At 51.1% G+C, this 20,752-nt stretch overlaps 5 protein-coding genes across 5 annotated transcripts; 4 read left to right on the top strand and 1 right to left on the bottom strand.

Annotated features, from left to right (window-relative positions):
- Positions 1-6,021: 6,021 nt before the first annotated feature.
- CORC01_12513 (uncharacterized protein) lies at positions 6,022-7,004 on the top strand (the record flags this gene model as incomplete). The annotated part of the gene is made up of 2 exons (XM_022624133.1): positions 6,022-6,142; positions 6,811-7,004. The coding sequence occupies 2 exons, from the start codon at positions 6,022-6,024 to the stop codon at positions 7,002-7,004; spliced, it is 315 nt and encodes a 104-aa protein (XP_022469338.1).
- A 1,304-nt stretch (positions 7,005-8,308) lies between these two features.
- On the top strand, positions 8,309-9,103 carry CORC01_12512 (endo-1,4-beta-xylanase B; the record flags this gene model as incomplete). The annotated part of the gene is made up of 2 exons (XM_022624132.1): positions 8,309-8,364; positions 8,416-9,103. The coding sequence occupies 2 exons, from the start codon at positions 8,309-8,311 to the stop codon at positions 9,101-9,103; spliced, it is 744 nt and encodes a 247-aa protein (XP_022469337.1).
- A 696-nt stretch (positions 9,104-9,799) lies between these two features.
- Positions 9,800-11,259, top strand: CORC01_12511 (uncharacterized protein; the record flags this gene model as incomplete). Its single annotated transcript, XM_022624131.1, has 2 exons — positions 9,800-9,812; positions 9,887-11,259. The coding sequence occupies 2 exons, from the start codon at positions 9,800-9,802 to the stop codon at positions 11,257-11,259; spliced, it is 1,386 nt and encodes a 461-aa protein (XP_022469336.1).
- A 6,361-nt stretch (positions 11,260-17,620) lies between these two features.
- On the bottom strand, positions 17,621-18,191 carry CORC01_12510 (uncharacterized protein; the record flags this gene model as incomplete). The annotated part of the gene is made up of 3 exons (XM_022624130.1): positions 17,621-17,686; positions 17,746-18,030; positions 18,081-18,191. 3 exons carry the CDS (start codon positions 18,189-18,191, stop codon positions 17,621-17,623), a joined length of 462 nt encoding a protein of 153 aa, XP_022469335.1.
- A 653-nt stretch (positions 18,192-18,844) lies between these two features.
- Positions 18,845-20,378, top strand: CORC01_12509 (arginine-10; the record flags this gene model as incomplete). Its single annotated transcript, XM_022624129.1, has 3 exons — positions 18,845-18,899; positions 18,973-19,188; positions 19,252-20,378. 3 exons carry the CDS (start codon positions 18,845-18,847, stop codon positions 20,376-20,378), a joined length of 1,398 nt encoding a protein of 465 aa, XP_022469334.1.
- Positions 20,379-20,752: the final 374 nt, after the last annotated feature.

Here is a 20,752-nt window from a genome sequence, read left to right as displayed (position 1 = left end):
CATGCCATTTCTTTTTCTTCGCCGTCACCTTGGCCCTGCGCCTTGTCTCGGCCGGTGCCTTTGGCTGCTCCATCAAGAAACCCGTTCCCGCGTCGGAGATACGGATGGATCACCCAAGGGGTCTCGCACTCCTTTTGAGTTTGCGCCCTGTGGACTTTGCAGAGTTTGGGGGCCAAGTTCAACGGGGTTACTTACGGGCAGGGCAACGCAGGGTAAGGCCGCAGGGTTCGTCTGGGACATGGGCAAGGGGAGACGGACTGAAGGATTGGAGTATCCGTAGAGACGGTGATGAGTGATTACAAAGGGGGAAAACCCGGCCCAGGCATACGAATACACGGGTGCCAGGCCAAGGGTGGGCAACGAGTACGGGCCACCTAGCGTATGAGTAAGGACAAGGTAAGGGTGTCCCGTTGCGCAGCGCGGGCCCAGCACCCTGCACTGCGTATTCGTAGGGCGACACTGGCGATTACATAGTACGCTGACGATGATGCTGATGCTGATGCTGATGATGGAGAGGGAAGCTTGTCCGTAAAGGGTGTTTCATCCTCTGTCCGGTTTGCTCTTGTTACACACAGCGATCAGCGGTGCAACAGGCTGACTTTGCAGTAGTACCGTCCTGGCTAGTCCACCTTTCAATCCTCTTCCAAGATTTGAGAAGCAAGCAAGCTCGGTCCCTTTTTTTTTTTTTTTTTTTTCATGATCGAGCTAGAGTCTCCACATTCTTCAGCGTCCGCTTCTCCGCGAATTTGCATCTCCGGAGCACCGGAGCACGGGGACGACGGGGATCGAGAACTAGTAGATACGTAGGTAGCCGACCTCAGTATGTGGACGATAGAGGTATACGAAGACAAAGTTAGTCAAGTGGCAGGAATTCGCGAGCTAGTTTTTTCTTGAATTTTTGACTCCAACGCCATTCATGGGGGCGGGCAAGTAGGTTACTGCTGACCATTACAGCTACCATGGTTTCTCAAGTGGGATGTTCCCTGGGGGGGATGCCGCCTGCGACGGCGTATAATAGGGCAAAGAGCGAGTCTGTCAAAGTGCGGTGTGAGAGAGTTTCAACGCAGGACTGTCATCCGCCGAGGATGTGGAAGAGAAACTATCCGTTGTAATAAGGAGTACGGATAGAAAGGGCGCTAGCCCCCAGCCCTGCGGAGCCAAGGGGGGAGATTTCAGATCGTACATCATCGCATGGTTGGTACCTACTATCCGTCTCATCGACCATCGGCATTGAACCTTCACCACAACAACACGGACTGTGCTCTTTCGGCGATGGCCCGCATGGTCGCTGCGCACCCGATGAATGACTTGGAAGGGTTTTTGCTGCATTTCGAGCCGATCTTCATCTCTAGTTCCGGGCTCGCCGATAAGGCCCAATATGTAGATCCTTCTTTTTTTTTTTTCCAGATCTCTGGCGAAGTTGCTGACGTGTTGCTTTCATGACTAAAGGTTATCGAGAGATTGAATCTAGAACCTCTATCGCGAATTCCTGCAGTGGCTAATGAGTACTTTAATGACCGAGAGCTTACGGAGTACAGAAAGTCAGATATATATCTACCCAACGGACATTGCATCCAACACTGAACCGAGGTACACTCCTCTGCTGTCTTCGGCCTTCTTGGATGACGTGTAATCTTTTGCTTGCGGTCTATTACATGGCTGCGTGCCGGACACGAGTTCCGTTGACGCTGGGGTGTGCAGGTTTGTGACATACATCGCCGCCACAAAACACTTGTCCTAGTAACACCATGGTTTAATTTCTTCTTCATCTTCGTAGTTCTTCATCTCAGGGTTTGGACATGTCCTCATCCATTCAAGTCCCCCGGTTCCCTTTCCTCTCGGCCCTGTGATGGACACCGTTCCGTCCATGGTTTCCAAAGCCCGGACAAAGGCGGAGAAGTCACCCTCAAACTGATTCTTAATCTTGTCATGCTGGATAGAATAACATGGGAAAAGCCCGGGTTCGACAATGAGGACACCGCCAAGCGCTCCAGCCTCGCTCAACTGACGAGGTTTCAAGTCCGGAACGTCTTCCGTATAATGTACACGCTGTGATTCGACAACCGGGCATCTCTTCCCTCTATCCTTCCTCCCCTGTGTCCCCTTCCCCCTTCTTGCCCCCTTTGTAATCTTGCTCTTCGTCCCATTTTCCATGTGAGAGGGTGGATTCCCAGAGTGTGTCGTCATTACGATCGGCTCGGGACTCAATGCAAATCTCTGCTTAAAGGGGACCGACCAATACCGGGGCTCTACTGCACCTACTCTGACTGCATTTGGGCAATTCCCTCCAGGGGCCGCAGAAAGGAGCAAAATGCTAGAATGTGGTGATATTCAAGATCCTGTTCGGCATTAACCGAACTTTCGGGGAAGGTCGAAGAGAGAGACTAAGGGAGAGCAGGCTCAGCCGAGAAGGGGCACCCGGGGTAGGGGTAGGGGTAGGGTCCGGATAGGCCAAGCCTGTCAGAGAGGAGGGGGGGCGGGTAGATTTGGATTAATGAGTAAGGTGAGTGCATCTTTTCTTGGTGGGGTTGCGAGGGCAGAGTTGCAATTTTGTTGGATACCCTTTGCCGCTGGGTGGTTTATTGCTATTCCAAGCATGCTTTACAGATACATACCTTTTGCTCTCTAAACCACAATGCTTTGTCAACGGTTCGTAAGATGGCATGGGAGGGGGGGGCATCGTCCCAACTTTACTGGCCCTCTCTCTCTTGGTAGCTCGGCCGCGTTGATGGTACGGATATCCCGAAGACAACAGGCAAGTCCCACTTACATATTGCTAAAGCGGGCGAGAACCAGCTCATCTTTGCCACGGGGTCGTGCGCCGTGGATCGTGTACGGGCGAGAGAGCGATTGATTCGTACAACCTCGTGTTCCAGTGTCGTCGTCTTGGGCAACTTTGTAATGTACATGTACACTACTTTGTAAATTGCTGACACTTGTCATTGGCACTTGTCATTCGTGATTCCACTCTGGCTCGGTGCGCGCGAGTGGGAGGGGCAATTCTTCTTCTTTCTCTCTTCTCATAGTCATTTGCCGATAGGAATCGATGACGCTAATTATTTGTGTTAAATATCGAGGGTCACTAGGAACTAGGATGCGAATGTTCACTTACGTTTCCTCCTACGACACCCGTTAGTACCAGTGTAACCTGCCATACATTGTACCTGCCGGTGTATATCGCAACTTGCAAGGAGGCAAGCATCCAAGGGAACGGAGAGGGTTTTCCCACTTAACTGGATGCGTGAGGGCTAGATAGCTAGTCGATGCTGGGAAAATGGGGATCTTCTAACGACGGGACCAGGAACGGAGGGCGTTTCGGATGTAGTGTAGTGTGAAGCAGTAGTGCCGTTTGCTAGTGCTCGAGTTGCGATGTCGAGATTGTGTGTCCCCCCTTCTTGGCCTGGTTCATCCTAGGTCATCGATGCAAATCAATCTAACAAGCTAAAGTGTGCTACCAACTACCGTGCTACCTTACCACGCGTGCCTAGCTTCGATGCTATGTAAACTTTCTTTAAACTTTCTCTCGATATTAGAGAAGGCATACGGATACGGAAACACAAATGGCCCCCGGGGTAAGTTAGGGGTGTTGCTGTTGTTGGAGGTGAAATACCGATATGTCTTGGCAATTTCTCTTTCGCCCTGGGCTTTGTCCGACACTGCGGCGAGAGAAGAGGATACACCTCAAAGCACGCCTCTTCCCGGGAAAACCCCCCCTACCCACCCACCCCTGCGCATTACAACAGCGGCTTAAGTTTCGAGCGCGTAGGCGATGGGACGGACGGCTTGAACTCTGTTCTGCATTGCCATTTGTCCTCCCTGGTAGGCTGGTAGGGCCCTTTCGTCATGAACTTGCTCAAAAGTAAACCCCCCGAACCATGAAGAAATCCTTACCGTCCGCGCGCCGCCTTGCCATGCCATGCCATGCCCATCTTCACCCCCCCTCTAACGCTAGCGAGCCCCATGCGCTCTCTCTTTTCCTTTCCTTCTCGCCCCGGTGCCCTGGCCCTGTTCCTGCCCTGGTGCCCAGCCTGCTCTGCGTAGATAATCTCCGATGGGGCAATGGGACCCTGACTAGCACCTGGGACATCTCGGCTGGGCTGTGAAGAGGGGGGAGGGTGTGCGAATGATGTTTGATGCGTTCACATGGTGGGCGTTTATTCGTAAGGTATGGGCCTCTGTAGGTATCCGTACACCGGGTCCATATCCCTACTTCACCCCGTTTTGTACGAGGGGGAGGGCATGTTCAATCAATAATGTCAGATGCGAACGGCTTTGTTGTTTAGTTCTGGATGTTATGGCCGTAGCGGACGTCGTCATCATGCAAACTCTGGGTGTGTACTAGAAAGAGAGGAGAAGAGAGAGAGAGACTGTGCCAAGTTGAAATTGGTGGCGCCGGGCATTCCAGCCCTAACGGGTGATGGGGGATAAACAAGGTGAGGATCCGGTTATAGTCCTTCTAGACCCGTCGAATGGGTGTTTTAGTGCTGATTCTAGGCTCACTCTTGTTGCGGGGTGAAGAGGGGGAAGGTCTTTGGTCTAGAAGGTCGAGATGGGTGGTGGAACTCCGGCATACTTTCTGTTTATTTTCTTTTTTTTTTCGTTTGATGTTGGAATTTGGGAAGGATTTGACAGGTTGCCTGGCGCGTTGGAGGGAAGTAACTCTACGACGTCCCAAGTCCGGCGTAGGTTGTATTGAGGTCACTGGCGTCGTGCTTTGGCTTACACGAGGGTTGTCGGGCCGCGAAGGAAACGGGGAGGTGAGGAAACGGCGGAATTCCGTGGGTTCCGAGGATTTGCTGACTGTGAAGAGCCCCCGCGTGGCCGACGGGGCTGGCGAAGTAACAGTGAACACGGAGACGAAAAGGAGGCGGCGTAAGTCAGGCTTTGCGATCGCGAGTGGGCATGGTGGAGAGGCTTTCTTTTTCCCCGATTTCGATCTGACAAAGAGGCTTGATGAGGTTGTCTGATGTCGCAACCCCCTCCGCCCCCGGAACTGATGTAAGCGTCGCGGAATGCTGACGATGACAACGGTTCCTAAGTGACGGAGTCACGTATCCTGGATTTCATCGATGATCCGCCCTCCTCTGTCGCGGGTGGTGCTCAGTCAGCCCGCCCACCTGGACGTTGCGTGACGAGGCCCTGCGGGCTGTGTAGTTGGTCGTGATTCATCGATGATCTCGGCTTCATGTGGCTGATCGTGCTTTTTACGGCGCAGAGGCTAGCTACACGCATCGGAGACTAGTGCTCGATGAAGGTCGAGAGGTGGGAAGGGAGGGTAGGGTGAGTTGACGTAGCGAGATGCTGTCAGGTTTTCTCTTCTTGGGGTGTGGAAGTTGTTGGCTCAGCTGTCAAATACTGGGATGAGCCGTAAGTTGTCCAATCCGGGGACGTCGATCTGGCCCGGCATCATGTCAGACTCTGGTGCCCGAAAGATATTTCTGCATCTTCCTCCTCATCCGAGCCGACCCCTAATGACTCCATGTTGCTGAGGAAGTGCCAGAGAAGGCTTCTTCGGAACATTGTAGAGCGTTGGAGACTTGACAGAAGTCCTCGTGGTCCGTCGAGGTACGTCCACATCGTTATCGGAGGCTTGGGCTCTGAAGAGTGTTGTCGATGGCGCGCCGTACTTTGGTGTTTTTACTTGGCTCGTCGGCCCGTAGATGCCATCTACTAGCCTATAACTCGGCCTAATGTAGATACTAGCGAAGCTGGCTGTCCTCAACGTAGCAGATGGTGCGAACTCCCCGACTCCTCGTCATCGGCCCGCGACCCTAACCCGAGCCATTATTTCCCAAAGTCCGCTGACCATGGTCCGAACTTTCATCCAGCTGAGCCATACCAAAGGCAATGGGTGGCGCTGTTGTCATCAAAAGTCGAAATTCACCGGCCGTCTTGCGTCCGGAGTGGCACAGAATAATATCTTGTTATTGTGTCATCGTCGGAGAGCGGAGGGGACTTCGCATCAAAAGCATAGCCTTCTGCTCCTTTAAGGGCGCTTCGGAGGCCGGTGGCTAAGGGAGGATGGCCGACACCGAGCCCGAACTGGAGAGATCCCCAAACCCGCCCTTCCTTCCACTCAGCCTTGCTTCGAACTGCATGAAGTTGGCGGATCTCAACTGCGTACCCCGTGAGAGCGACGCCGGTGAATCGGTACTCATGGAAGGGCTAGGCTTAGCGTCAAAGGGGCCACTTGCGGGAGGCGGAGGGCATCGAAAATTGAGTTCAAGGTGTTTTCGAGTACATCAGAGGTTGAAGATGGGGTGCCTGCAGGATCATAGATGTGAGTCTCGCGCGATGCTTTAGGGCTACAGGCTGAACCAAGTACCGGAAGCTGGGGGCAATTTAATGCTATAGCTGAGAAGCTTAGTCTCGTTATTGTTTTGACGATAGTTCTCTGCTGAAAGGAGATATCGGGCTTTGACTGTCTCGCGAGACTTCTGGAGAATTACAATAAGGGTGGACGGGGAGTCTTGTCGATCTACACGAATATGTGGGAAGTGTATTTGAAACTTGGTGGCTGTAATTGGCTCTCTCGATACGGCGCTTTGCTGCTTGGCTTACATATCCGTGACCTCCAATGTAAGCTTCTTACCCCCAATGGCTTGGCTATGATATTGTAGACGGGAATAGATTGTTCAATGCTACTGTGGAGAACTTCAGTCTTGGCAAGGTTGCTGCCCCCCATCATTGTCTTTGGTGACATGACCTCTGGCACCGTCAACAACAAGACAGTGGTCAAATACCTTTTCTGTAAAAGACACATCGGGAACGACTCTACTGGATGACTTTGTACTAACTCCTGGCGTGCAGAAAATGAGTGCCTTCGTGCTGAGTTGGGTTGGGTTAAGAAGGAAAACGCTGGCACACGAGAGTACATCCTCAAGGTGGTTGAGATTGTTGCGAACGCAGCCATTCTTACTACTGGTGGTGAGGTCGAAGCCTCTCATAAGCGCATAATCAGGAACTTGCACACTGGTTTCAGCATTGTGTCCCACTCCCAGTAAGCCATACTCATCAGTACATGTAGCCATATGCAACCACGGGTGTTTAGTTGCCCTTTGTTCTTCGTCCTTCTCACAGAGCTCCTTCACACAAGCGATTGAGGAGACATGTGACCAAGTGTCGAAGGATTCTATAAACATCTTGAGGTTCGTTATGATTTTTCAAGCTGCGTTGTGCCCCTCGGTCTCCACGAAAATCAATCAAATCAATTGTATGTTTAACATGGATGTAGCAATTGTCCCAAACACAAGAATCATGCTTGATGCCTCAAGAAGGCTAACGATAGAGTGCGAATATTACAACTATTTGACCACATACCAAATCAGTACAACCCCGTAATGTCCTCCCTATGCTGGATGGATCAGACCCTCGCAATTGCAACTTCAAGAGCGAACTCAGATAGACACAGATGATGGGGTGTTCCCGGCCTTGCTAGTTCCGAGTTGCAAGCCATGTAGATATATCACGGCAATTAGAAACGTGATAGGTACTCGTGCTTGTTTTGAACTTGAAATGAAAAAGGTTGCAGTCGCGTATAAACACCCTCGACTGCAATGAGAACTATAGCGGATACGTACTTCATTGCTTAGTCGTGAAGGCACATTGCACTAGACTCACGAGGGAATGAGAAGTCGAATCGCTATTACTTTCAGCGAACCCCGACATTTAACCCACAGCCTGAACATGGACTAACCGCGAAAGATTTCCATTTTGAGGGGAATTTTCTAGCGCGCGACTAGTCTTGCGCTCCCATTGGCGGTTTTCGCCGAGGTCGACGTCGAGGTGACAGTCTTTCGGTTTTTGATATGACGAGGTGTATTATCTTTCAATCAAAATCCTAGGATCCGGACCAACGGAGTACCTGTCCATAGGCTGGGAGAAATGAACAGCAGCACTACACTGCGCAGGGCACCTGTGGTGAGTTACAGGTATATGTCTGTCGGTAAGGACGTCCAGTTCGACCGCCGAGTCAGTGTAACCAACGGATCCACCGCTCTGGCACATATAAGCCGGCAAACCCGCCCCGGCCTGCTACTTTCACTTCACGCAGAACGAATACAATCCAACTTGATCCTTCGTTACCTTTCCAACCGTACGGTTAACTACCCTGAGATATACGATACCAAAAATATCAACTGACCCAACCGTTCTTGGCTCGGAGCGAATATCACAGTCAACCGTAATCTGGCCGCTCAATCATTACAGGCTCTGCTATCCTTGGAGCAACTGGGATCAGGCTTCAAGCAAACGGATGAAGTCTGTTTTAAAATTGGCAGTGGGCTTTCTTCTCTGTAGTACAGTCGCTATGTCACCCGAGTCTAACAGCGAAGGATCTCTCGATCCCCACAGAGTTGTGAAGAGGTGAGAATATCCGAGGGCATAGTTGCTACGGCATTCTCACACTTTCTGTAGGCTCAACACTGCGCAAATCACATATTTCCCAGCGACCAACTCAACGGGTACCGGAGTTCTCGTGTGTCCCGGTGGCGCATATGCCTACGTTTCCATTTCAAATGAGGGATACACTCCCGCCGAGTTCCTGAACAAAATAGGGATCGATGCTTGGGTCCTCGACTACACCACAGTCTCGAATGCAAGCGCGCCCCTCTACCCAACCCCTCAGAACGAGGCACTGGAGGCCCTGGAGTACATCAGAGGACAGAACCGAACCACCAAGCTTGGTATCTGGGGCTTCTCGGCAGGCGGCCACCTCTCCGCCGTGACGCTCACAAACCCGGCGGCCCGTCTCGACTTTGGCATCCTCGCGTACCCCGTCATCACTCTCGAAGGGAACTACACGCACATAGGCTCGCGCGACAACCTCATTGGTGCTGATGCGAGCGCAGAGTTGCAACACCAGCTGTCGGCACAGAACCTGGTCTCTGCGACTACGCCGCCAACTTTTCTGTTCCACACGCTCAACGATGCCACCGTTCCTGTGCAGAACACGCTCCTCTTTGTCGAGGCCATGGCATCCTACAAGCGGCCCACGCAAGTGCTGATTCTTCCGGACGGACCGCATGCGCTCGGCTTGGCTCTCGATGATCCCAAGCGCAACTGGACAGCCGAGCTGGCGCGGTTTCTGCAATATTCAATCTAGATTCTAGAGGCCGGCTTAGTCTTACACGTCTTTGCTTGTCATTATGTCAGGACCATTGTCACCTGGAATTGACGCAACATTTTCTTCAAGCCAATCAAAGTAATCTGTGTAATTACCATTCACGCAAACAACAACGTATACTACTAATCATCCTTATTTCGAGAGAACACACCCAAAAGACTTAGCCATTTCTTACGAGAAGTGGCCAAAAGTTCTTGCAGTGACGCCATAGAATTAATCACCCGGTTTGATATTGCAATAACAAATTGCAGTCTCCGAATTGACTCCGAACTGTTCATGCAATGGTTTGAAAGTTCATGAGTAAGCAGAATCGCACCACGTATTGAACAAGGAACGTCCCTTGAACTCTAACAGCCAAATGACACGGTTTCTCGAATGGCCCAACGCGTCTGCAATGACATGCAGGCGTACCCTGGAAATTTCATAATAGGGGTCGGCAACTGAGACGAAAAAATTTCCGGGCAATGACTCTCGGCGATGGTGATGGCATTTCACGGCATTCCGTTCGATGCGCTGGAAATATTTCCAGTCTCATTCCTCTAGGCGTTGATCTTTTCCTTCCCACACTCGTTACCACGACCTTTGTCAATAAGTTGCGATATAATAGACAGCATTGTTATAGAACGCCTTTGATTTTACTCGATTAAGGCTTGGATTCCAGTCTCTGAGGTCATGATGGCCCACTCACGTAAGTTGGCTATGCGGCTGCGCAATCCTCACTCGCCACCGGCAACGTCGGAACCTAGCTGATCCTGATTCCAGACTTTCCCGCCACGGCCAACGAGAAGGTACCGGCACTCTTTGGATGTCCATGTGTATGGAGCCATGTACCACTCTATGGCGATGCTCAGGAAAAGCGCCGCTACCACCACGCGCTGGCCAAGCCCAATGCGCCCGGCATTGTGAGACGTCTCCCATCTGAGATCATCCTTTGCATCGTCGACGCGCTCTTTGACTTGTACGCCAAGGAGGTTTCTATGGGCTATGAGAAGTATTGGGAATCATCGTGTCTGCCCTACGAGAACGACAAGATGTGCCCCTTCTGCATGCTGCCTCGCTTCGATGTTTGGAGAGACGTCGCGAACCTGGCGGCCTCGTGTCGTGCACTCTACGAACTCATCACGCCCGTGCTCTATCGGAGGGACGCAGAGCAGAACCATTCTTCAGCACTGCTGATCTCGGCAAAAAGGGGTAACCTCCGGGCTCTGAAACTTGCATTGGAAAATGGCGCGAATGCAGATGCAGACGATTACACGATGCCGCTCCAGTGGACGAACGAGTGCTTCCGGCATTGCGAGCATTGTGAGTACCAAGTTTGGTGGAGGGAGCCACGGAAACTCGATATGGGCCCCCTGCACTGGGCGGCGTTGTGTGGACGCGAAGATGTCCTTCAAATTCTGTTGCATCACAAAGCTGGTGTGAGTCTCAATAAGAGAGTAGTAGTCCAGCCGGGCTTGGACGCAGGGAACTTTGGCTCGCTGCGGTATGTGGAGGACTATTGCGACGAATATAACGCCAGTTTTCCCTGCCTGTCGTTGCAAACGACGATAGGATACAACCCTGTAAGCTCTCACGGGGCCAACGCCTTATACTTCCTGCTGGGGACAGGCAGAATGCGAGCGCACGGCAAGACAGTGGATATGGCCAAGCTTCTCGTCAAGGCAGGCTCCTCATTGTTGACACATGAAGCTGCGAGGCTGCATGCTCTCCATCAAGCAGCTGCGTACGATAATATTGAGCTGGTGCAGTTTCTACTTTACAAGACAAATGTCGATCCCAATATTATGGATGCTGCCGGCAACACGCCATTACACCATCACGTCGACTCTAGGTTCAGGGTCGAGGGAGGGGCGAAGGACACAAACACATTGTCATTTCTGCTGAAGTTCGGTGCGGATCCCAATACGCGAAACGTTGACGGTCTTTCACCGTTGGACATATGCTTAGTTACGACATTACTAGGCGCTGACAGGATGAAAATGTCGGTGCTACTGGCGCGAAATGGGGCGAAATTGCGGGACCGAGACTTGGGCCTTCACAGGTCAAGGCTGACTGATGACCAACGAGAAGAACTGAACACTGCTTTTGCACAAGCTAGAGACTCCGGTAAGACCGAGTGGGCTGGGAGCATTTGATGACGTGCGACTATAGACATTTTTTTTTAAAAAAGTTTTGTTTGAAACACTCGCAAAGCATATCAGGCGTCGGTTTGATTTTCCAACAATTAGATCTTTGTAATTTAGATCCAGTTCGAAATTTTGTGTTGTGTATTGACCGCGTTGATTGGATAACGGTAGGTTGCTTCCCGGGCCCCAGCAATGACTTATTCAGAACCCTGTAGACCGCGAAAATACTAGGCATCGTCGACGAGTTAAAGGGAGAGCCATTGAGCCACTAGAGTTCCGGTGGGAGAAACGTAGGCCGGAAGACGGAGAGGAGTGAAGCCATGCACTTCCGTATTGGTTTGCCCCAACAACCGGCGTCTGAGAATCCGGCCGGGCACTCGGACGCAACCCAGACACCTCAACCAAACTTGAACTACCGAGATGGCCTTAAAAGAGATCTTATATAATGTTAATTACATGCAGCACGATAAGAGTAAATCATCGCAAAGTGTGTGCTCAGTTTCTTCCTTGGCTTTTCGGCTTGGTAGAACTAGCAAAAATCTCAGTGCGGTCCATGAGCTTGAGTGCAACAATTACATTAGGGTGGGCAAAGACACTCCAGCTTTCATTCTTACTTTAAGATTGCTTGCGCAGGAATAAGCTTCCTGTTCAAGAGAAGAAAGCAGAGCGCAAAAGAATAGGCACAATCTGACCAGCTTTGGGTCACATTGGGCCATTGGTAGGTGCCGAGTGACACCACTTTCAAATACCTTCCGACGTCAATATCGACGCATCCCCAAGCATACTAGAGGATATTCGACAGGGTATAAGGCAATCGGTGGCCGAGAGGATCTCTGGAACGTTGTTGCTACGATCTCTACCAGCATCCCAAACACCGGCTCTGTTGCTGGCGCCGAGGTAGCTCAGATATATCTCTCATTCCTTGAAGTAGCCGAGGAATCGATTACGCAGCTGCGTGGTTTTCAGAAGGTCTTGATCCGTCCCAAGAAGTAGGCTGATGTAACTTTCCCACTGTGGCGGATAGACCTGAGCGTTGGGACTTTATTGGGCAAGAGTGGAAATTTGAGACCGGAGAGTACACGTCTTCCGTTGGCTCTAGTAGCAGGGGCTTCAAGGACCAGGCTACTTTGAGAATTGAATAAGGAGGCAGATCGTGTTCTTGTATATTTGTCTCCATGCACGAACAAATATGTAGGCATCCGATTTTCATATATGTTTTCTTGGCTATAAAGGCAATGGCTGAAACTCATAGTTTGTTAATTTCACACTGATTCTCCATCCAAACTGTTTATGAGGATCTTGGAATACATTCGATTCCTTTAGCGCTCAGGGATAGGGGCGGCAAAGTTTAAGAACACGCTACTTGGTAGTTTTGAATGTATAAATACATGATTGTGAGCCCTCAAGATGATAAAGCGTATCTCATTTTGTGACTAGGAACATGTTCTTTCTCCCTTGTCTCTTGCCTTTCTATCTACCCAAGACTGGCAATGGTTTCGGTCAAACTTATTCATGCCATGGGTGGTCCAAGCATGCAGCAATTCGTAGAGGCCATTCTATTTCCCTGATGTCGATCTCATACTCAGATAACTATACTACATATCTTCTTCAGAGACGGAGTATCGAATTTTATTGCAAATTTCTACACCTTTGACATTGGTAACCCAAACTTAATTTATCAACTGCCTGTCTCGCTTTCATACCATCTTCCGAGGGCATCAAGGTCAAGTCGCTCGTCAAGCTCGAAATGATTTCTCAGCATATTTAACTCAAGTAATGTGCCCGAGTGCCTTGCCATGAACTTCAAATTGTTTGCTGGGTACTTTAGAATACCCTATTATCTTTCGCATCCTAAATTACTCAGCCAATCATAAGCTGGTTTTCATCTGATTGGATCTCGCACTACCGCGGTCAAAGTAATATCCTTACATATGTCATCTTCGCAGGTCACCTCGACGAAGCGCGCGGCTTGTAAAGGGCTAGGGTTACAATTGATGGAGCTTATGGGGATATCTCAAGTTGATCATAACGACTGGGAAAAGGGGGAGGGGTGTATTATTTTCGAATTGCTTTTCAGTCCGTGGGGGCTATCAACCCCCCTGAGCATCCAACCTGAAGCCCCATCACCGTGGCGTCACGATCACATCAATTGAATCAGTCTACGTTGATCACAAATCAGCTGTCAGCAGCCATAACGCCTGTGCCTCTACAAAAACGCCCGAATACAGGCGGCACGGGTCTCGTAATTAATTGCCCCCAAATCTGGTTACTGAAGCGCTTTGCGAGGCAGCACATGTTTGTGGCTGACTGATAAGCCGGGCGATGGATAGAGTTCTCACATAAGATCTCCCTCCATCAACTGCGCAATCTTGGTTCGCTACTGTGAGGTACATGGTAGGCTATGCACCCCATAAAGACACTATCTCCAGTGTTTCATGACGCCTCGGCTCCTTTCACGGGTGCTTCCATTTGCCATGCCGGGTAATGATTCCATTCTTACCATGAAACGCCAATTCTTACCTATGTCAGCACAGTCATGGGCGAAAAAGCCATCACAGTCCACTGCCGTCTTGGCTTGCAGAAGATGTGACGAGAGATCGGGAGGGGTAAGTAACGGAACCTCCCCTAGCCCCGGCCATCGTGCTGACAAGCTGACCGATGTGGAAACAAGAGTCGACGAAACTACATCGGAACCTAGTCACCCGCCGCGGCCATCACAGCCCTAAACCACACCAATGCCGGCCTTTGATCCCCGGTGTCAACGGCAGCGTAAGAATCTCCAACGCCCACATGTAGTATCTAGTTACCTTGGCTTAAGGATGTGAGGTACTTGAATAAATCCCGAGCTGCCAAGTCCGAGGCATCCAATTAGCCACGATGGCTTGTAAGCAGAGATTTCCACTAAGCGGGCAGCTTCAGCCAAAAAATTTGTTGATATTGATGAAAAAAGAGGTGAAATGGTTTGTGGGGCCGTTCTTTGGAACATGCGAGTCCACGTCGGTGCTCAATCACAGTGGAAGATCTAATATTGATGACATCCTCATGGCTCACTCTGTGCAGAAATTCGGCTCTGAAAGACTAATGACAATGACGAGCTCGGATGAATACTTCGGATGAATAAGCCCATTTCCAACATTTAACGACTCCAGAGAATGCACCATTAGCAAGCCCCTGCAGCATCCAAGATTTCGCTCACAGCTAAAACGAGTGAGCCTGGACTTTGCAGTTCCGGCAGGCAAATGATCAGCATACATTTCTACCTCAGAAAGACCGCTAACCTGCTCTCTACCTCTCACACCCCTCGTACCCCTTCCCCATGGTTCGCCCCCAGTCGCCATTGTGATAATTACTGCGTGTAAGCTAGACCCCTCCACGCCACGCGGCAAGCACTCTACGTCGACGCCGAGGGGCGAGCTTCCCAGCTGTAAACACACACACCTGTGCCGTGAAGGAGTGTATTTGGCTCACCCCTCCTCTGAATACATCTTTCATTGATGCTATGTGGGAGGTATTACACAACTTTTATTTCAGCTGGGTACGGGAAGTAGACGGGATGGCATAGAGGGAAGGTGTGCAGGTCTCACACCAACTCTAGTTGCCCCATGCAGCGCGCAAGACTTCTCCTCTTGTCGGTGTGATCGTCGTCTGCTTTAGCGTGAGAGCAGCCCACCTCCATGCTGAGAAGCCACCGGTGATCGACTTGCTAGAGTCTTGTGAAACTTGGCAGGCCTTAAGGTGTCAGTAGGCCCAGTGCCAGGATTCGAGGCAATGCTCAAGCCCACCCAGCCATGGCCTAGGCTTTTTCGATAACAGAAGCAAAAGGTGACGACAGCCACGCAAGGCTTTTTGTCAAATAAAGAGCGTTTGTAGACCACCGAAAAGCTGTAAGGCTGTTACTATCTTGTTGGCCTGACTACTCTGTGCGTAAGCACCAAGTGCCGCCTGCGGCTTCGGTGGTTGAGTTCGGCTGATTGTTTCTGATTAATGACAGAGCCGGGCAGGCATGTTTCCCAAAGTCCCATCGACAAGCGTTGCTGACACTCTTCCAAGGCACATTCAGATTGTTACCTGATTGAGTAGCAGTCTCGAGTCATGAGAGACCGAAGCCTCGAGCTCCGGGTGTGGCATGGCGTATTTCTGACATGCTGACACCAGCGCCATTGGAAATGCCTATCTGGGATGCCTTGAATATGGCTTAAAAGAATTAGCACCATATAAGCCTTAACCCAGGCATAGAACTAGCCCTGTCACTGTAGCTACGTATACGTAGCCTGGCCTGTTTGCTGCCCTGTGGCTGGGTTCAGGCCTGGGGGCTCGAAGCAGGTAACCTGCGTCCCCGCTGTGACATAAGGGGATCCCAACTCCCTCGTAGTCAGCGGCATTTTGATTATTTGCCCACACACCTTGCCCCTTGCCGATTTCAGCATGCTTATGCATGTCTTTGGCGGCCGCCCGAGTCAGAAGCCTTGAACGTTGGTTTGAGCGGCTTTGGGTCCTCCCGTTTCGTACTGTCCGAATAAGCAAGTTGCCTTGGTCATGGATATGCTTACGTTCTCATGATATTTACCGTTGATATGAACTTGCAGCATCCTGTTCTCTGTAGCCCGACGATTTACGGAGAGACAACTAGATGCTCACATGCAAGTTGTGGGCTACGATACAATCTTGGTGGTTGTAGTGAAAGCCATGTCCATGTTGATTATCAGGACTTGCTCCGGGGAACCATTATCACACCCTTCAATACGCTCAAATTGATAACTCGTCTTCTGAATATGAGCTAAGCTACGGCTTCTCGAATCATGAATTAGGCTGGAGAGGGAATTAGCGGAGGTATTAATGCGCTAGTTGCGATATGCACCACGCGTTCGGGAGAAACTGCTTAAACAAGAACTCCTCGCAGCAGTGCTCACCAAGGCGTGTCGATTGATCGCCATCCGATTGACATCGGGTAGCATGCGGATCCAGTAGCCAGTGTCAGCCCTAATCTTCTCTGGGACGGCGACGCATGCCGCGGACCGCATGGGTCTCTGGCCTTGTGAACACGCAGAACGGCCTTGGCAGCTCCCACTCCCAGTAGTGTCTCGGGAAGATGTCACCATCAACAAAATCTTCTGCAGGTTGGCAGGTTAGAGCGGCCTGTGCCATCCTCGCTTCTGCTCCATGGAACTCCAGCTGTGTTCTTCACACCACTCGAATCCCTTGTCAGGCCTAGTGCTGACATGCGTAATGCTTACGCTGCCGGGCACAGTTTGCGTCTGTCCCCTCTCCTCAGCCCTTGAGCGAATCATGGCGGCTTACGATTCGCAGTATGCACTACATTGAGATGGCCAAGAGGAAATCAGCGGAGGAATATGATCAATTGTGCTGTTGGCAACGTAAAGGGTTCCATCGTCGTGGGACGGCATCTTCGGCCTTTAGACGTCCGCGTGGTCCTATCGCCGGCTTCCTTCGTCGACCCGACAGCAAGAGCCCAGACAAGTTTACCCAACTAAACCAGGCTGGGATGCTTTAAGGATCGAGCTTAGCGGGGTAAACAGTACAATCGTGGGTTCTCTCTTTCAGAACTCCATGGTTCTTCGGCAAAAACCCGCTATGATCATCCGCACCAGATCGAAGCCCAGGATCTGTTGAAAATTCTTGGCTTGGCCAGTGAGATGTTGCCAGGTCTCATAGTCACACGCCCATGATCGTCGACAGAGATTCTGACGGAACTGTCCTCCACGGCAGCTTGTGCTTCCCCATCAACCCGACAGCCCACTCTAAGGCCAGTGCAGTCGTCTTACTCTACATATGGGTAAACCAAATCACAGCCTTAGACGTAAATGAACCAATGACATGACGATCTGGGGACAATGATGGTTTGGTTCCCAGCAGAATGCAACATCGAAGCGTTGTCCGCACGAGAACGGATGACAGCGGGCGCCGACTTCAGATAGAAACAGCTAATGCAGCAAGCCTGATTTGGACACAAGTTGCTTCCGAATCCCTGTCCTGGCCAGAAGAAACCTCTCGAATGATGGTACATACAGGCGGGTATATATGAGGAGAGGTTGGTCCGGGTGGTGGTGCAGAGAATCAGGTGCTCTGAGTGGGCTGACGGTCGTGACCTGGGTGCGGCATCGGCGATTCTTGATCTGGGTGAGGGCCGACCTGTATTGCGGTCCCAGATTTCGGGATTCGGTGCTGGATACCTCTCAACCACCCGGCATGCCTTTCGGAACCGATGGAAATAGATTCGGTTGCTGAAGGCGCTCCCGATTTCTCTTTGCGAGCTCCATTTGTCGCTTCTTTTCAAGTCGCATCCCAAAGAAGTTCCTGCGGCGTATTAGTTGAAGGCAATTTTTGAACATACGACATGCCAAGACACTCCCTACTTGTGTAAAGCGAACACGCGAGGCTCGTCTTCCGGGGCCGGAGTTGGCGTGTTGGCACCACCCTTGAAGCTTGTTAGCCGATATCCTAGGAGACCAGTCGTGTTTTGGGCCAAGCAAGAACCAGGCGGGATGTTGAAGAGCTTGCCTTAGCTTCGTCTTCTTTTTTGTCGCCATCCGTTTTTTCCTCGTCCTTCCCCTTCCCCTTGTCCTTGTCTTTATCTTTTTCCTTGTCCTTCTCTTCCTCTTCCTTTTTCTTCTTTTTCTGTTTCTCCTCGTATTCCTTCTTCACACGCTCAACTTCATCATCGAGAGCCTTTTTCTTCTTCGCTTCGATGGCCTCTTTGTCGATGATGGGGGAACAGAAGTTCTTGTCCTTCAAATGGCTGGGGCAGACGTAGAAGAAGTCCTGGAGCTTGAGTTAGTCACGGTTGGCCAGGAAGGACCCATGTTCCTTACCTTGTTCTCAGGAGCGACAAGGACACTGCTTGTAGCACGATAGCAGACATCGCAGCCCTTGGCTGCAGTTTCCGCGACCTTGCGGTGGGTGTAGATGTTGGAGAATGACATGATGTCGCCGGGGATGGCAGGGTATTCTCGGCGAAGGGAAATGCGGTTATTCGTATGTTCGTGTAGTCAAAGCCGATCCCAAGAGTGGGACTGGCGTTGGCGAGACTTGAGGTCGAGGGAGGAGAGTCTGTATAGTTACCCGAAGTCCGAGGAAAGGACGGCGTTGTGGGATATCCAGCGGTGCATTACCTAATGCGCTGTCGGAATGGGCTGGTGGAAACCGCGGGGTCAAGATGCGCCAAATCAGTGCTATTGCATTTGGGCGCATCCTCCACCGTGACGTCGCAGCTTTCAGGGGCCGCCAGGGGCACACTCCAATCCTCAAGGATGGTCCAAGCTCCCTTAGCTCGCGATAAGGCGACAGATAAGACAAGACTGATGTTGCAGCTGTTTTCTTTTTTTTTTTTTCCCCCTCGACTCCGACCTGAGCTCCGAGGATTAAAATTTTGCGGGTACAGATGACTCAAGAACCTTGCAAGCCTCTGATTCCCCTCCTGTCTCAACACGATAACCTTCTGCAATCTGCTTTGAACATTCAATTGAGTCATTCTTTTTTGACTATTTCTTCTCAATTGGTCCCGATTGCCTTGCTACAATCGATATCAACTTATTGGAATCCTTTGAAAAACCAATTGCTTCATAGAACCGTCACGATGGCCTCTAGCTCAAAGCCGGCAGAGAACAAACTATGGGGAGGTCGCTTTACTGGTACGTTCATTCACTTGCGCCGTCGCTTCCGTTTTTATGCGACGTTTCTCACATATTGACGTACTGTATACAGGCGGCCTCGACCCCCTCATGGAGCAATATAACGAGAGCATTCACTTCGACAAGCTCCTCCACAAGCAGGATATCTTCGGCAGCATTGCCTTCGCTCGCGCAAACTACACCAACAACATTCTGACTCAACACGAGTTCGAGGAGATTGAGAGGGGTCTTTTGGAGGTTGAGAAGGAGTGGGAAAACGGAACATTCAAAATTGTTCAAGGCGATGAGGGTATGGATGGCTCTGGACACTGATGCTCGAGACCTCCGAACCAAGATACTGACTGGTGCAAAGACATTCATACTGCCAACGAGCGTCGGCTCGGCGAGATCATTGGCAAGGATATTGCAGGAAAGCTCCATACCGGTCGAAGCCGAAACGAGCAAGTTGTATGCGACATGCGAATGTGGCTCCGTGACGAGCTGCGCAAGCTCGAGGGCCACCTCATCAGCTTCCTAAAGGTCACTGCCGCCCGCGCCGAGAAGGAGATCGACTACATCATGCCAGGATATACTCACTTGCAGCGTGCTCAGCCCGTTCGCTGGAGCCACTGGATGCTCTCATACGCCGTGGCTTTCGCCAACGACCTGGAGCGTCTTCGTGAGGTCATCAAGCGTGTCAACCGAAACCCACTTGGCTGTGGTGCCCTGGCCGGAAACCCCTTCAACATCGACCGTGAGGCCATGTCCAAGGAGCTTGGCTTCGAGGGCCTGCTCTGGAACTCCATGGCCGGTGTCGCCGACCGTGACTTCGTCACCGAGACTCTGCAGTGGGGTTCTATTCTTATGCAGCACATCTCTCGCTGGGCTGAGGATTTGATTATTTACTCCACTGGCGAATTCGGCTTCGTTCGCCTTGCTGATGCTTACTCCACTGGTAGCTCATTGATGCCCCAGAAGAAGAACCCCGACAGCTTGGAGCTTCTTCGCGGCAAGGCTGGCCGTGCCTTTGGTCAGATGGCCGGCTTCATGATGACGCAGAAGGGACTCCCTAGCACCTACAACAAGGATCTCCAGGAGAGCTGGGAGCCTATGCTCGACCACGTCAAGACTGTCAGCGACAGCATCCAGATCGCCGAGGGCGTCCTTGCAACCCTTGATACGCAGCCCGAGAAGATGCAGGCCGCTCTCGACCCCTTCATGCTCGCCACTGACGTTGCCGACTACCTTGTCCGTAAGGGTGTGCCGTTCCGCGAGACCCACCACATCTCTGGACGTTGCGTCGCCCTTTCCGAGAAGACTGGCATCCCGATGAATGAGCTCAGCTATGAGCAATTGAAGACCGTTGACGAGCGATTCGAGGAAGATATTGCTGAGACTTTCAACTACGAGAAGAGTGTCGAGATGAGGGCAGCCAAGGGCGGTACCAGCAAGTCTAGCGTTTTGGAGCAGATTGCTGTTCTCAGGGCTTCTTTGGAGTAGATTTTACCCCAAAATGTACTGGAGTACTAAGGGTTTCGTAAGAAAAGCAATGATTTAGGGCGTCCTGGGCAACCATCGGTTATGGTAAATGGAAGCGAGTTCTGAGGAGACCTTGGGTCGGAAGTGTAGGATTGGCAAGCAAAAATTAAACAACAGGCATTGAAAAATAGAGATGATGGTGGAACATTGGGAAGGCCGAACTTGTGTTGATATACTAGACTAGGTCACAGGGCTCGAGGCAATTTCTGGGTTCATTGGGTGTTGATCATTGTCACCGAGTTGTCTTTTCTGGAGTCTGAAGTTTGACCGGACTCGAACGAATCAGTGGTCCATCGCTAAAAAAAAAAAAAAAAAAAAAAAAAAAAAAGGGTGCG

The sequence above is a fragment of the Colletotrichum orchidophilum genome (assembly GCF_001831195.1).
Source record: "Colletotrichum orchidophilum strain IMI 309357 chromosome Unknown Scaffold_156.1, whole genome shotgun sequence".
In the NCBI taxonomy this organism is placed as follows: domain Eukaryota; kingdom Fungi; phylum Ascomycota; class Sordariomycetes; order Glomerellales; family Glomerellaceae; genus Colletotrichum; species Colletotrichum orchidophilum.
This window is presented reverse-complemented; position numbering and strand designations above follow the sequence as displayed.